This window comes from Battus philenor, unplaced genomic scaffold, assembly GCF_028537555.1.
Source record: "Battus philenor isolate CCGP_79_NKW_IND1 unplaced genomic scaffold, ilBatPhil1.0.hap1 SCAF_10, whole genome shotgun sequence".
In the NCBI taxonomy this organism is placed as follows: domain Eukaryota; kingdom Metazoa; phylum Arthropoda; class Insecta; order Lepidoptera; family Papilionidae; genus Battus; species Battus philenor.
Genome location: NW_027181662.1, coordinates 68,422 through 85,131, shown reverse-complemented (window position 1 = coordinate 85,131; position 16,710 = coordinate 68,422). Strand labels below are relative to the sequence as shown.

Genomic DNA, 16,710 nt, shown 5'->3' with positions numbered 1-16,710 from the left:
GGCCGGAGGCGCGGGCAGTAGGCAGCAGGTAGCTCGTCGCAGCGGGTCTGAGCGATTTGTTTACGTTCGGTTCATATTTTTCTGATTCGATTGTTACCGAAACTGAGGCTTACAATGAACTTGGATTCCGTTAATATTATGCAATTGGCACCGCTTTACATGTCGCCAAATTATTGATCTTCCGCTGTCTTCATAACAACAGTTCTGTTCATTTCTTTGATGAAACCCTCTGTCGCTTAGTGCCGTACCGTAGGTATGGCACAAAGTCTGTTTTTATTTAATATTTCATGGGCTTGTAATATCCGGATGGCTAATAGTTTTCATAAGGCAAGCTTTAAAAGTAAAGAATGCTTTTAAAGCTTGCCTTGAGACCGATGGAGATGTAGTAGCCGGGAAAATGACCACCGGCGAAAGTTTGCAAATTCGATACAGCAGCAGCATATACATGCCTGTCTTGCGGCAGCGACAAACGGATATTTCGTTGCTCTAAAGAGTTTCTTTCGAACACAAGGCGTAAGGCGTGTTCAGGCGAGTACAATTAAGTTGGAGAGCGTTATAACCTGCTCTCCTGAAATTAGCTTACTGTGTAAAAATTTACCACCGATTTCAAAAAATTTAACCACAATGCTGAATGCACTATATCGGTTACCCTTTTCTCAAAGTCCGTTGACCAATATGTTTGACATTTTTTTTGGACACGCTTCCTTCAGTAAGTTGCACAGCAAAGAAGTTTTAAGTGCATAGCAGCATCCTCGCACCGCTCAAAGTTAAAACCGAGCAGTTTGCCGGCTGGCTCGGTGGCGGGTGCAGCGCGCAGCATAACACGCGCATCTATAAGAGCGCTCTGGCTCGTCGCCGACACCTGTCACTCGGTCCGCTCTCCGGCTCGCGACGACACTCGGCGACACTCGGCGACGCTCGGCAACACCGAGGACACTTGGCAGCACTCGCTGCGAGAGCTCGACACTCCACGTCGCGCACGACGAGTGTGCCGGGGCGCGCCAACGTGAAGCGACCAAATAGCAAGTGGCGGTTCAACCGACGATATTATTATCCTTTATGTTAACAAAAATCCCGTAATACTTCTGTTTATTATTTTGTGTTCTCAAAGAGGAACTGTATTGCACCGGTCGTTTGTAAGCCTGTAAACAGCTGGAACTTTCCGTTCGCTCAGCAACGCCACCGCAACGCATGGTCAAAAGCTGTGCCGACAGCACTGCGCTGCGCACTACACACAACGACGACCGCGAGCCCAGATGTCAGATGGCTACCGAAATAATTCTAGTCGGGTGATACTTTGACCAAGATTCCGGCCAACGCGCACTGATTGCAATGTGAGCACCGTCCAGCACCCTGGGTTTTGCAGCGCGGGAGTATGCACACTCATTGCATTTGCTCACTTTTATGCATCAACTGACAAAGCACAGCGGCAGCTATGCTAAGTGATTCGATCCAAATTATTGAACCACGAGAACTAACAAGCGACGTGACGAGGTCGGAGGAAAAGGAAAAAAGCTAATTGAACGAGGCTGACAAAGAATAGTTTAGCGCAACACCGCCTCCACTTTGTTCTCTACCGAAAGGTCACTGTTAAACCCTCGCGGCACTAAGAAGGGCGGTCCATGGAGTGCCCGACACAGCGACCCTCTAGAGAGAACTTCAGCAAAGATTAATTATCGGTAAGCCACTCGGTGAACCTGGGTCGCTGCTAACAAATTAAAGAGAGGAATATCTTCACTTGCCATGATTAGAGACGGAAGAAACTAAAGCAAAAATTTTATCACTATATGTTAAATATGCTTGCTTGATACGTTGCATCGCGGGTATGTGGCCGCGTTGTTCGTGGCCTAGCCCGCAAATCAGATCTGAATAATGTGTAACCTGTAGATGGAAATAGAAGACCACGCGCGTATTACGCGTATTTATTAGGGTTACGCCGTCATTATCGGATCAAAAATCGAAGTTGGGCTTCGCTTCGCATCGATAAGGAGTTACTCAGTATTTCGTGAGAACCTGTCATTTGAAAAAAAGGGTATTCCGTTGTCAATATTAGCGCCATCTCGCGGCTGCCGCTGGCCTCGTTTTGTGGCAGCCGGTTCAAACGCACCCGCGAGATGGCACCGATGAACACCGCGGGCGCGGGTCGTCGCAGTCCGGCGCTAACAACGAGTAAAACGACTAAAAACTGCTCTACAGAACTAAATGTGAAGTTGGATCGAGAACCATTTTCACAAACGTGTGATTTTGCTTTTCGGTAGTTATCCTTAAGCAGCCGCGAGGAGCAGTCGTGCTGCTCGTGCGGTCCTGTTACGCGCCGACGGCTGACCCAAACCGGGAGATCTTCTCTATATTATCTATACAGATCATTCTCTTAACACTCAAAGACAACTCAAGTTTTCTTATTTTGATTTCAGGACCACCCGGGCCACCAGGCAAGCGCGGCAAGAAGGGCAAGAAAGGAGACACGGGCGAGCCGGGCCCCCCGGTGAGTGACGTCACAGGGCTTGCCCTCGCTGCGAGCCATCACGTGCTCTGTGCAAACAGTCAGAGTACCAGAAAGTTCTGTGCTTTTGCTATATTTAAATTTTGTTTTAGTTTCGTTCATTTATTTCCAGGGCTTAATGGGTGCGCCGGGCAAGAACGGATTTCCGGTACTTATTTTTAGTTAATTTTATTTATTGTCTTTTCAAAATTTCTTTTACGAAAACTTTCCTCGCTCTTTTACCTAAAAACTGCATTCTGTACAAATGAGTCGAAGTAGTGAAGTAAAGAGCAATCATAAGCCTATTTGATCTGTCGCGATGCAAATCTTGCCGAACTGAAACGGTGCTCAAGTCCGGGCCGTAGCGCGCTCGTAGCTCCGGACTCGTAGCACCGTAGCACCGGTCGACTAGCGTTTTAAAACGATTTTCCCGTTTCCCTTTTCGCCCTGCGCCGCCGGTCGCGGGAGGGCCTCTCCCAACAGACGGCTACTGTACGCCCGTGTGACGTTTCAGGGGAGCAAAGGGGAGAAGGGCGAGCGAGGCTTTATGGTAAGAGCCAACCTGTAGCGTCCCGTAACCACCCGTAGTGCCCCGTAGTTAGCGGACCCTAACCACGTTACTAATGCCAACTAATCCTACGCCGCGCGTCTTAGATCTGAACATTCCTCACACACCCAGAGAAGTCAATAAATACTAGAGCAAGAACTAAACACCATACTCCCATGGGTTCTAATGCACGGGTGTGTCCCAGTGCGGCGTGTTGTAGATAATAAAAAAACTCGCAGATGAAGGAACATTTGAATGATTGACTGAAGGACGGTGCGACATCACCTGCCCGCCGCTGCCGCTGCTGGCGCTCCGGCAATAAAACCAGACCAACCAGCGTTGGCTAGTCCCCACCAACTAGAGCATATAAGAGACCCTCTGCCATTTCCCCCGGCCTCTATCCTGTCGTATTGTAGGTGTACGTAGTGTTCACAGAGTAGCGCGGCAGGGGGAGTCCCCGGCGCTTGCATGACTCTTTCTCTCTGACTCTAACCACCTCTCGGCTGCGGAAACCTATCGCTTAACACTTCCAGCTCCTCTCCGGCGCAGCCGTGCGTGCTGCTGCCGCACACGTTGATGTCGGGTTAGCGCCCGCGTGTTGCATAGCGAACTGACATTCATTTGCACTGTTCCCAGGGACCGATCGGACTCGACGGCCCTAAAGGAGATCCGGTAAGTTAAAAATTGCCTACTTCTTAGATCAATACTCGCGTTAAGCAATAACCACCTAATAATTTATTATTTTACTTAACAATTAACTTAACCTACATTATTGTTAAAAACTTAGCTATGAATAAACAAGCACTGGATTATTGTTTTATTATTATGAATTTGCGCCATGAAACCAGGAACTTGAAAATCCCTGAATGCCGTAACCTTCATTACAACACTTACGACCTGTCTCTCCGTCTACACAAAGCGTCGATGATAGTCATTAGCCGTTAGTTCGTATTCTACAAGCATCACTTTAATGTTCCAGGGCCGGCCGGGAGACAAGGGACAGAAAGGCGAAATGGGCAGCCCGGGGTTCGACGTGTTCGCCGCTGTGAAGGTGCGTTCACCAAGCCGGACTTCGGCGCTCCAACCGCTGAATTCATCCAGGCCATCTCCGATCAAATTCTTTGTTAAAAAGCTGTACACGATGTTAAGTGAGACCTTTCATGCGACACGCAATTCCCGCTCGAGACAGCTCGGCGGGGGCTGCGCGAATCAACTCGAAATGATCTGACTGTAGACACAGAGCCACGTGGCACGTGACAACGAACACGCGCCAAACCCGAGGCCCATGTTACGCCGTGAATTAAACTGTTGCGGCGGTTGCAGGGCGTGAAACGGTCGGTGGACAGCTATAAGATGAGCGCGTACACCACCGCGGAGATCGTGGCCGTCAAGGTACGCTCCGCGCGCCGCTGGCCGGAGCCGTTTGTCTTGTGTTGATGTTCCGCTTTGTTTTAATTTTTGTTGCAAACGCCTGTCGGCTGCGCAACGCGGCCCGGCTCGCTTGGGCCGGAAGCTTTTAGATGAGAGTATTGTTTGTGATTGTACTTACGCACACACCTTTTTAGGTCCTAGTTTCAGCCACATCACTTTTTTTTTATATTGTCGCCGGCCTAGATCCTCTTTACTAATTTTGAATATCGAACTTTTGCTCCGCCTTAAAATACAGAATAAACAAGTTTTGTTTGAAGGTGGTAGTTGCAACAAGATGGTGGTGGCTGAAGCTATGACCCGTGCGGGTAGTTAGGTGAGCATCTGTTTATCTCTCCGCGACTGTTCGGTTGCCGCTTCACCCGCGTGTTTGTGTGTGCACGAGTACTGACGTGCTTGACCCCGTAGGGCCTGCAGGCGGCCGGCCACAACATATCGGCGCAGTCCATCGTTCAACTTAAGGTGAGAAAATATTATTTGCTTAGTATTGCGTTTGACAGTAGCATAGTTAAATGTTTATTTCCACTCAGCACTGAGCTCCCTTGCTTCAAAACTGAACACAAGTCGCGCGCGTACACTGCATCGGACCCGGGCGCGGACATGCGGCGCTACAGCGCGCTTCTTGATTTGGGCTCATGATTAGTCGCTTTTAAGCAGTGACGCACTCATCAATGTACACTTATCTCAAACAAATTAACGAAGTGCTAAAGAATGTGCACATAGATGACACAAATTAACGACGTACTCACCAATGTGCACTTGGTTCACACAAAATAACGACCTATCAACCAATGTGCACTTACTTTACAAAAAGTAACGACACTCACCAATGTGCACCTAGGTAACACAAAGTAATGATGCACACCAATATGCACTTAATTGTCATAGCAAAATAACGACATATACACCAATATGCACCTAGGTAACACAAAGTAATGACGTACACCAATATGCACTTAATTGTCATAGCAAAATAACGACATATTCACCAATATGCACCTAGGTAACACAAAGTAATGGTGCACACGAATATGCACATAATTGTCATAGCAAAATAACGCCATATTCACCAATATCCACCTAGGTAACACAAGGTAATGACGCACTCAGGAACGTGCATGTAGTTCTAGATACGATCCGACTACACACGACTGGCACAAGTAAGTCAAAAGCTTTTTAAAAATTCACAATGTCACTGAAAGTATATAAGGCAATACCAATTGGTCTACATTTCGTGTTTCTGAACTTGCAAACCAGTACGCTCATTTTTATGTACATGCTGAATGTGTAAAATTTAGATGTAAATTTATATCGAGAACAAAGTTGATAACATGCATTAAATAATCAGATAATTAAATTGAAAGTATCAAACATGCGGCGACGCACATGTGAGACGTATTGTAGTGCCAGCTGCAGCCGCACAGCCTGCAGGTTTTGCCCGTTGTGTTCATATCTAGGGCGAGCCAGGTGAGCCGGGACCACCGGGACCGCCAGGCGCGGTCGGTGCCAGCGGGGCGGCGGGCGGCGAGGGCCGCGCGGGGCCGCCAGGCGCGCCCGGCCCGCCCGGTCCTACCGGCGCGCACGGCGAACCCGGACCACACGGCCCGCCCGGCCTGCAAGGCCCGCCTGGCCATAAGGTGACGCCACCGTGTACTTCATTTCGGAGGAAATCGAGAAAGAAGAAAATTAGAACATGAAGTAGGGTTGAACATCTAGAATGCTAAAGATACCCTGGTTCTGCGGAAAGGACATAGCTGTGTGGGATTCTTTACCCTAAAACTCCCTCGGTGATCGCTCACTGCGCTGTGCGTGAGGCTCGAGTCAAATTTAAGGACAACGCACAATCTCTCTGTGCTATTCTCGATAGCCCACCCCTGAAACCTTCGTGGTGCTCTCACAATGATTCGAGATCACGTCGGTCCATCGTAGACCTGAGATATACTAAACCTTATGGAAGTTCAGAACCCCTAGGGCTCGTTTCCAGTAGGGGAACACTATTCAAGAGGACGTGTCCAGAGTTCACGTTCGACACTGAAGCTCACATCAGACTTGAATTGGACTTAGACAGACACCGCCACTACGTACTTCAAGACAGTTTCCCTCTTAATGAAAAAAGTGTTACCGGAGTGTCTTCCGCTATTTTATATGATTGTCTCTCTTATGATACACTGCGTGTCATTTATTCACAGGTCAAGTCGACACATAAACACAAATAACGTTAATTGAAGTACTATAATTGCAGGGCGACAAAGGCGACAAGGGTGAACGCGGCTACACGACGACGTTGAAAGGCGACGCCTTTCCCACCGGCATCATCGAGGGTCCGCCCGGACCGCCCGGCCCTCCCGGTAAGTCTGCAGTCCTCCTAGATTGGCTTCCTAACAACCCACGGGCCATAGAAGCTTCACGCACCGCGTGCACACGGGCCCTCGACAACATACGTTACTAAAACCCTTCTCACGCTGAACGTAAATGCCGTCTGGGGACTACGTTAGGTTGCCATTATTGCGATTCGGATTCGACTCGTTACGCGTCAAGTCATTACGCGACCCAATGCAAGGCTTTATGCCTGGAATGCGATAGCAATGAGCTGACGTATCTTGTCGAGGTCCTTTTAATTTTTTTTCACTAGTGTTGTTGGCTGAGTAGATTTGGAAGTAGTACACCATTAGTAAGGGAACGAACATTCCATTAGAAAGGTGATTGTTAATATGTGTGCGTGTATCTGCGCGTGTGTGCGCGTGCTGTACGTGCGCTGTGTTGAAGGCGCGGAGGGCGGGCGCGGGGAGCGCGGCGCGGCGGGGGCGCCCGGCCCGCCCGGCGAGCGCGGCGCGCGCGGCAAGCGCGGCAAGCGGGTACGTGCACGTGCACGTGCACGCAGCACGACGCACGCACAGACCCCCCTCCCCCACCGGATGAGGCGCTCGAGCACGCTGCCCTCCGCCGCATGCACCAACAATTTGCTCCTCACGTTTGCTGCACAAGTTTATAGTACCCGGCCATTTCCAAGTCTAAAAACGAGGATTTCTCGTTATTCTGTAGCGTGAAAACTTCCCATACGCCATCGCATGCGGCAGCTCCACTTTATTGTTGTGCATGTTGTGCCGGAAGCACCTTAAATCGTACAGGGTACAGCATGCGCATGCGCACGCGCACGGTTAACAGTTTTTCAGTAGGCTTGCGGTAGCGGCACAGCCGGGCGCGCCCAGCCCGCGGTAACGCTTACGCCACGCTAACTCGCTGCCTTCACCGCCGATTGCCGAGCGCAGGTAACTGATCCAGTGTACTTGAATTAAATCATTAATTGGAAACAATGTACGGTCGAAAAAATGCTTTTCGCAAACAGTATGAATGTTGACCCAATACTTTGTCAGTGAGCGTGAATTTTAATATCAAAGATGTTGATGTCTCGCTCAGTTAAGGACAAAACGAAAGCCATTTTTGAAAAAAGTTTATATTAATTGTTAAGGGTGGTGTGTGCGTACTCTCGTCATTCTAACGCTAGGCCGTTCAGCAAACACTAAGAGAATCTGGCTGCGCATTAACAATCTTTCCGTGGTACAACCCTGACCTTGCCCCTGCTGATTTCCACTGGTTTCGATCTGTTCAGAGTTTACTTCCTACAGAGTTACTTGCAGCGCTTTTTACCAAAAGTCTCAAAATTTCTACTGCAACGGCATCTCCATCTTCATGACACCAAAGAACTATCAAACAAAATAACACTTATATACTACAGTTGAATGTAAATCAACTATAAAAAAATTAGTCTGAAATTTTTCATTAAAAAAGCGAAGTTACTTTTTCCCCAGCCTTTGTCTACGCCTCATTGAACTTTTTATACGGAGAATGTATTAGCAAGACCAGTGTTAAATACAAACCAATGTGTTACATCCTACGTGGGGGAATAACCTTCGCATATAATATTCCTCTTAGCTTTACCTTGGCAGATCAGGCTTAAGACTTTTTCGCTACGAAAAGGCGTGACCAGTTCGAGAAAGAACCTTAAAAGTTGTGCGGTATCGGAGAGTTCGGACTGGACCCTGACAGAGAGCGATGTAGTTTGCCGCCTCGTAATTACACTAGCTATAGCACTCTTCTAACTGAACGGACGCTGCGGCGGCTGCTGAGTCATTATGTACCGATTATGTTTTCTAGCCTGTCCAGGGTGTGGAAGGTATAAGAAAACAGCGAGCTCGGCAAAAGAAGAAACACATATTTAATTAAAAAGGTTAATAGGCAGAAGACTTGGTCTGATTTTACATCGCAGCTCGGACCTCCCCTGATGGTGGTGGTAAGCAGCCGCACGATCTACCAGGACTGATCAGGCGGCAGCAGGTCGAGAGCAGGGAGCGCCGATAGTTGAGAGGATGTATTCGTTCAAGTGCGAGGTACGAATAGATGCAACCTCAATGACCGTAGGTTATAATAATAATAAAACTCGCACTTGTGAATAGGTAAACCCCGGCTTGTGATGGAGGAAGGGAAGAAACCGAAATCAATTCATGTGATTGTTTACTGTCAGATCGGAGTTACAAAATTTAAAGCGTTGTAAAACAAAAATAGAAGAGATAAACAAATAAACAAATTAGAATAAATATAATAAGGAATACATAATGATGGAACTATGAACACACACAAAATGTTGAGCTCTGACTTAATAACTAGACGCTACTTAAAATATAATTTTTTTTTATAATATTTGTTCAACAATGACCCCGTTGAGGTGCGAAGCGATATTAAGATTGTGGCGTGATTTTAAAGATGCTCCGAGAACGAAGTTGAAGAACCGAGATGTGAATTTATGAATAAATAGTAAATTCAAATTAGCCCCAGCACGTTAGAGGTCACATAGCTGGTGAACGCAACCGACACAAAGAGTGTGCGTAGGTGCGTGTGACGTCACGTAGCTAGTGAACGCGACCGAGGCCAGGGTCCTTCTCCCGGGCAATGGATCAAAACTGCTGTGGCTAGCGCGGGCGCATTGGAATGTTTGTTATAAAAACAACGGTTCGCTGAACCAATAACATCCTTCCACAATCCGACGCCACTTGATTTACCGTGTCCCGTCAAGGGTTCATTTTTTACTGTATCGCAATGTATGTGACGTTTCTTGTGTTTATATTTTTTTTGTTAAATATTTTAATTTAAACATGGAACGCTAACATGCAACGTTACAATTATCACCACGTCAAGCGACTGACGCCCACCGCAAGCCATGAGCCTTATACAGAGACCGCCAAGATGGCCGGTCTTGCACTGCCAGCAGTACATTGTGAACCGAGCGATCTCTTTTGGTCTGTCGGCTGAGGGGAAATGTTGCGATATATGGGCGAGAAGTGACTCGAGCCGTGTTGGTGTTGCAGGGCTGCCGGGCGCTGTGGGTGCGACGGGCGCCGCGGGGGGCGCAGGCCCGCGCGGGCCTCCCGGCCTCGAAGGCCGCCCAGGCGCCACCGGGTTACCCGGCGCCCCGGGCAAGCCGGTATGCACCACTTGTATTTCGTCATCTTTACTCTATCGATTATAAAAGCCCGTACAGCCAGTTCATTTCATCTTTCTTTGTGAAATTGACGGAGAATAAATCTTTAGTGAATAAATTCTGAAAATTGTCTGCCTCATCTATTTCACTGCAATAACTGTCAAAACATGGAATAAACAATGCATGATACAAGAGACACAGCCGCCGTCGAACACAGTACAAAAAAGTTATCACTGTCCCAGGGCGAGATTGGACCGAAAGGGGAGAAAGGCGACTACGGTGATATGGGTTCGCCCGGCATGCTGGGCGCGCCGGGCCTGCCGGGCCCGCCTGGCTACCCGGGCCTCAAGGGCGACAAGGGGGAGAAAGGAGACTCGGTGAGTATCGTCCACACGAAACATTTTAGTCCGTCGCAATTATTTCTGATCTGAACCGCAGCTCGTGACTCCGGCCATTGTATGTCTGCTATAATCGGAGCGGCCGGCGCCGAGCTGGCACGCGTGCCGTCCAGCGGGCGAGCACTGCTGACACGATCATTGCCATTCGAGAAACCGATAGCAGAAGTCTTCAGCTATACTTTTCTCGTGCACCTGAAATAATGAATTAATTGCAATATGAGTTGATAGAAAACAAAACAGAGCCGTGGCGGACTGTGCATCAGTTCCTCGCGCACTGTTCGAGCCGCTGACTAATGCTGCGCTGTTGCATGTGCGCGCCGGTGGCGGTCATGGTGACGGCGGCTCCTGCAGAAGTACCGCAAGCTGAGAAGAAGGCAGGTAACTATCTGCTCACACACGCACACAACACGCACACGCTGACTCGCACATGACCTTAGTCATATACATTACGCAGGAAAGTCCATTTTTGTAATTAAACAAAATACAAACCGCTCCAAAGCAGCGTCGGAATTTATGACGATGATGATTTTTTTTTTAAAATTACGATAACATTCTGCACCACATTCCTCGCTACATTTAACAATCGCTGTAATGTTATATTTTGCACACTTCTGCATTTTCAAACTTAATACACCCATACCCGGTGCGGTATGAACGCATCCTATCGACGATCGCCAAGATCATACGTTCATAACAGGCTATTTACGGTATTAATTAAATCTAGGCCCCGGCCTATTGTACCGGTTGTTTTAATTTTCCGGAATAACGAACACTACCTTATTTACGCCCTCGTCAAAATTCTCGTTGCCTCGTCAACACGTTTTGTATAAACTATAGATATCAAAAAATATTCAATCATGTCTCTCTCGGCAATGGTCAGGTTACCAGGTTTGTGACAAAAGCGCGTACAATTCCAAATCTCGATTTCGTAGGATCTTCATAAGACTTATCGCTTACCACATAGGACTAATGCTAATTAACTTTGTTTTACTTACTTGATGCATCAATATGTGTACACCAAGTCATTAAAATAAAGATCTGCATGAGGCCAATAAACACGGGCTGACTACCGACACTTATTGAGACAGAAACGGACAAAGTTTTCCAGCGATCTGATGTGATATAACTAACAGTAGTTCGCTGCTTGAGTTGAGTTGCGGCGGCCGTCCGCGTGCTGACCCTGCAGCCCTGTCCTTATAGCCAATGTTGAACTTGCAGGGAGACGGCACCGGCTACGAGCTGTACGGACACGAAATGGTAAGGGCTCACTTTTTCTTTTGTCGGTGACTAGTTAAATCTTGCCACGTATAACTTCAGCAGCCGCCCGCATCGCACGGAGAGTCAATACACAATGTGATACTACACGCGGACGATGACAAAATGCTCGCGAGGACACGTGTCTGTCCTGGGGAACCGGATGGAGACCGGCCGAGAATACGGGCGGTGCCGGATTCTGCGTTCGGCTGCAATAGCTGCACGCTGCACTGCAAACGCTGTCCTGCGCTGCACCGCGCTGCTCTGCGGTAAGAGGGAGCACCGGCAGCGCTGGCAAGCAGCCTAGTGCTGCCGGGCCCTGGCTCGCAGACACCACTGGCGCCGCAACGCGCTGTCGTCTTCAGTGACAATTATCTCAAAACAGTCGGCTCACTGTATTTTTTCTTAATTTGTGATGTTTCATTACACCTACTGAGTTTGGGCCGCACTGTTTTCTCTTTGCTTCTTGAAATAAATTAAGACAAAGAGGTGATAAGATTTATATGACATGAGTAACGCGGGTCAACAAACAAACCTCGTGGCTGCAAATGCGGCGTACTCGGTGCGGCGTGTGAGCGTATGTCATGTCGCAGATGATGGGGCCACCGGGGCAGCCGGGCGCGCCGGGGCAGCCGGGCGTGGCCGGCCCGCCGGGCATCAAAGGCGACAAGGGCGAGCCGGGCGCGCGCGGCAAAGCGGTGCGTACAGCTCCCGCCACACACCGCGCGCGGCGGGCGCGATCTGTTGTGAGAGAGTGCTGCTTGCTTTAATATTTTTGTTATTTTAGGGGGAACGAGGAGAAAAAGGAGACGCCGGCCCGATGGGTCTCCCGGTTAGTTGACGTTCTCTTAAAAAAAAGTTCACCGTTTTACAAGAGTTAGAACTTACGCGATGCTTGGGTTGCAGGGGCCCGTGGGGCTGCCGGGCGAGCCGGGCGCGTGGGGCGAGAGCGGCCCTCGCGTGAGCACGGGCGCACACTAGCCGCAGCCGGCCGGGGCCGCCCCGCCGCGCCCCGCCGCGTCCCGCCGCGCCGGGACTTGTTACATTTGTACCTACTAGTCGTAACTAGCTCGTAAGCGACGTGCTCTGAGACGTTACCAAATCTAGGTCGTAAGTGTTGCAAATGTGTATAAAGATGATATTTTTTTTTACTCGTAAGGTACAGTAGCGCCGCTCGACGGGGGCGCCCTCCGCCGCGCCTCGTGCCCCCGAGTGCTCGTAGCTCTCGAGTGCGACCTCCATCTCTCGCGGAGGGGGCGCGAGGCGCGGCGACGGACCCCCCCGCCGCCGGCGCGGTTCTTCCTCCTCTCTATGTAATTAAATACTTCTTCTACCTTCATTATTAGTAATACGGATGTTGTTAAAGAAAGCAGCCTGTACTGATTACGATGAAACTTGATGAATGTGTCGTTTGCAACGTTTCCTATCAGAGATAATATTTTTAAAGTGATATGTTATTGTGAATGTTGTTGACCGGCGTCGCCCGGCGCCGCTCGCCGCTCGGCGCTGTGCGCGCGCTCCGCTGCGGTCGTTTGTATAAATTAATGGAATTTACTAAACACGAATGTACAAAATTGTATCGATCCTTAGAATTAAGCGCCGGCTCCCCGCCCCCGGACGCCGGGCCGTTGTATCCACTCCGTACTGTATTTATTGTACTTAGAGATAAGATTTTTTTTATAAGAACGGACGTTGTCATTTGTACCATATGTCATGAGAGCATTAAATATTGTTGTTCACAGATTATTTTCAAGAAAATAAATTATTGCATGCCATGCATACCAGTCTTTCTGTTCTTCCTTCCCTTCGCAAGGCACGCCTGCCCGCCGGACTCATTCTTCAACTCTTCACACCTACCTGCAAGTCTGCGCATGGGCTCCTAGAATGTCTGTTTTAGCGCTATAAATGCATTAAATGAAAGTGTTGCAATTTTATTGATTTTAACCTGTAAACGTGTCACTCGTTCCGTGCACGTTGCGCGTGTCGCTCGTCTCGCAGACCGCGTCACTCGTTCCGTGCACGTTGCGCGTGTCGCTCGTCTCGCAGACCGCGTCACTCGTTCCGTGCACGTTGCGCGTGTCGCTCGTCTCGCAGACCGCGTCACTCGTTTCGTGCACGTTGCGCGTGTCGCTCGTCTCGCAGACCGCGTCACTCGTTCCGTGCACGTTGCGCGTGTCGCTCGTCTCGCAGACCGCGTCACTCGTTCCGTGCACGTTGCGCGTGTCGCTCGTCTCGCAGACCGCGTCACTCGTTCCGTGCACGTTGCGCGTGTCGCTCGTCTCGCAGACCGCGTCACTCGTTCCGTGCACGTTGCGCGTGTCGCTCGTCTCGCAGACCGCGTCACTCGTTCCGTGCACGTTGCGCGTGTCGCTCGTCTCGCAGACCGCGTCACTCGTTCCGTGCACGTTGCGCGTGTCGCTCGTCTCGCAGACCGCGTCACTCGTTCCGTGCACGTTGCGCGTGTCGCTCGTCTCGCAGACCGCGTCACTCGTTCCGTGCACGTTGCGCGTGTCGCTCGTCTCGCAGACCGCGTCACTCGTTCCGTGCACGTTGCGCGTGTCGCTCGTCTCGCAGACCGCGTCACTCGTTCCGTGCACGTTGCGCGTGTCGCTCGTCTCGCAGACCGTGTCACTCGTTCCGTGCACGTCGCGTGTGCCGCTCGTCTCGCGGACAGGGTCAAGTCGTGTGTAACACTGGTCTCGCGGTCGCGTTCTATGAGTCTAGATTGAGCTGACTTGTGCGTTGTTCCGCAGGGCCCACCCGGACTCGACGGCATGAAGGTAAGCAACGGATTCTAATTATTAACTTATCTTTTATTCTTCTCTTTCACTTGCCGTTTTTAACTGTTTTTTTTTAACTTAGGGGGTCTGCCACGCTGACCTTAAGCCAAATAGTCATTAGTAGGTTCCGGCTCAAGTGCCATCTGTATAACTCCAAGGATCTAAACCTTGATATTTTAGTAAAATATATACCGATGCAAAGCGTTTTAGACATTCAAAGCCGAGAGGCCGGCCCAGTGCGGCGCCCGGACTCAGCCAGTGCGTGTTGCAGGGGGCGCAGGGCGAGCCGGGCGCGAAGGGCGAGCGCGGCGACCCCGGGCTGCCCGTACGTGCGCGCCGCGCGTTGCTAACGCACTCGTAACGCTGCGCTTTTTATATTTAGTGCAATGCTCGCGCGGCTCCGGCACACAGTAACGCCTGCCTCATGTTTCAGGGCACGGACGGCATCCCCGGACAGGAGGTCGGTACTCTGCTTCTCGCGAGCTTTATGAGACGCGACCGCTAGTAATTTCCTCTTTTCACTCTATAGGGTCCGAAAGGCGATAAAGGCTATAAGGGGGAACCGGTAAGTGAGCATTCCTTGCATAGTAACGCGGCCTTCGCACCGGACCGCAGCAGTGGCAGGCGCCGGCAGCCCGCCTCGCTGCTCATGAGAGGTCACTTTGCTTCTTATCACTATGCCTGCACGAGCGGCAACCGCTCACGACTGACGTGTACCTCCCGCGCTCCTCCCTACTGCAAACGCCTCCCAGTATCCTCACACAACACGGCTAATAATAGAGGTGTAAAGTTCAAGCAGTGACCAGGTCGCGTGCGCAGGGCCCGGGCGGCAAGCGGGGCCGCAAGGGCGACAAAGGCGACCGCGGCGAGCAGGGTGTGCCCGGCCTCGACGCGCCCTGCCCGCTCGGCCCCGACGGACTGCCGCTGCCGGGCTGCGGCTGGCGCCCCGCCGAGGTGCGACACCCGCGTTTGCGCCAACATTTTTACATAATGTTTATATATTTTTTGCTCATCGCTCACAGACATATATATATATATATGCTTCTGAGATGGGCTGCGTTCCAGAGTCCAGTAACGAAGCGTACAGATGCGCGTGTGCTTTAGCAGGTGTGGGAGCCGCGCGAAGACGGCGGCAGCAGGCGCGCGCCCGGAGCCGCGCAGCCCGAGCCGGATCCAGAAGCCGACCCCGACGCCGACGACTACGAGGCGCGCGAAGACGAGCTGGAGGCGCCGCGCGACTACGACGACTACGCGGACAACTCGCACCACGACCACCCGCGCGACTGACGCACAGGTCGCGCCCAGCGCTCACACCTCGCACCGCCAATCCCCCTAAAGGGTCGAGTTCGGTCATTATCTACGTCTTGGTTTACCGCGACAGCCAGTCATAACGAAGCCGATCAGATCGATGTTATGGCCTAAAGTTTCACCCGCCAACTTCGCGCGGTTACATTTTGTATTCGGCACTGACTTCGTGTCACCAAACGACTCCGAGCTTGCGACGCAGCTGCGGCCCGGCGCCTCCCATCCGGCCAAACGCATCCGTTTACTCGTACATTATGTTTGTACTGAAGTATTAAAGACTAAAAAAAAACCTTTTAGGGACTCCAATCGAAAAAAGAAAACGGTAAAGAATATGTCAATTAAATTATTTTTTGTTTACTTTAAAATTTGACATTTGTATAGGCAGCATGAAACTACCGCTCTCCGTAACCTGTGGAAAGGAAAGCGATCTGTTAACTGCGAAGCGCTGTCGCGGCGGTGGACAGCGTTAGCTAATTAAATTCAACCGATAATTATATCACTCAGTGCGCTTGTACTACAATTAATTTAACCAACAAAATTGTATCAGCTAGTGCAGGTCTGCAGGGCCATGCGCTTTCAACTCAACTAATAATAAATAGAATCATGAGCCGTCGCGCTGCTGCCACACAAATATTACCCGCGGATATGTTTTAATTAGTTGCTAGTCTTCACTTTGTCATGTTCTGTTTTCTTGTAGCTTTTTTGTGTTTAGTTATCATTTTTATATTATTATTTTGTATGTGTAATTGTGATGTGAAACAAAAGTTTATCTAATTTTTCTATAAAACAAAGCGTACGCCGGCCCGACTCCACATTGCTGCTGCTGTGCTCCGCAGGACGCTGCGCTGCAACGGCCGCGGCGCCGGGCGGGGCGAGCGCGACTGGCGGTGGTAGTGCGGCGGGCGGCGGGCGCGGGGCGCGGGCGGGGAGCGCGCTCTCTGACGTCCCCGTTCCCGCAGCCGCGCAATAAACATTTTGCACAAGATGGCCGCCGCTCGTGTCCGATGCGCTTGCAATATTCAAATGAACGCGCGCTACAT

The 16,710-nt window shown here is 50.4% G+C and overlaps 1 protein-coding gene across 1 annotated transcript in view; it reads left to right on the top strand.

Annotated features, from left to right (window-relative positions):
- The window catches only part of LOC137924326 (collagen alpha chain CG42342-like), a 96,222-nt gene extending 80,227 nt beyond the window's left edge, over positions 1-15,995 (top strand). The window contains exons 2-22 of the mRNA XM_068767724.1: positions 2,415-2,485; positions 2,616-2,651; positions 3,666-3,701; positions 4,009-4,080; positions 4,353-4,421; positions 4,866-4,919; positions 5,915-6,094; positions 6,700-6,805; positions 9,821-9,936; positions 10,176-10,310; positions 10,683-10,709; positions 11,550-11,588; positions 12,179-12,283; positions 12,373-12,417; positions 12,492-12,545; positions 14,339-14,365; positions 14,637-14,690; positions 14,799-14,825; positions 14,895-14,930; positions 15,185-15,319; positions 15,473-15,995. Coding sequence (XP_068623825.1) covers positions 2,415-2,485; positions 2,616-2,651; positions 3,666-3,701; positions 4,009-4,080; positions 4,353-4,421; positions 4,866-4,919; positions 5,915-6,094; positions 6,700-6,805; positions 9,821-9,936; positions 10,176-10,310; positions 10,683-10,709; positions 11,550-11,588; positions 12,179-12,283; positions 12,373-12,417; positions 12,492-12,545; positions 14,339-14,365; positions 14,637-14,690; positions 14,799-14,825; positions 14,895-14,930; positions 15,185-15,319; positions 15,473-15,652 — 1,604 coding nt within the window. The 3' untranslated portion in view covers positions 15,653-15,995. The remainder of the gene's footprint in view (positions 1-2,414; positions 2,486-2,615; positions 2,652-3,665; positions 3,702-4,008; positions 4,081-4,352; positions 4,422-4,865; positions 4,920-5,914; positions 6,095-6,699; positions 6,806-9,820; positions 9,937-10,175; positions 10,311-10,682; positions 10,710-11,549; positions 11,589-12,178; positions 12,284-12,372; positions 12,418-12,491; positions 12,546-14,338; positions 14,366-14,636; positions 14,691-14,798; positions 14,826-14,894; positions 14,931-15,184; positions 15,320-15,472) is intronic.
- The last annotated feature ends 715 nt before the right edge of the window (positions 15,996-16,710 follow it).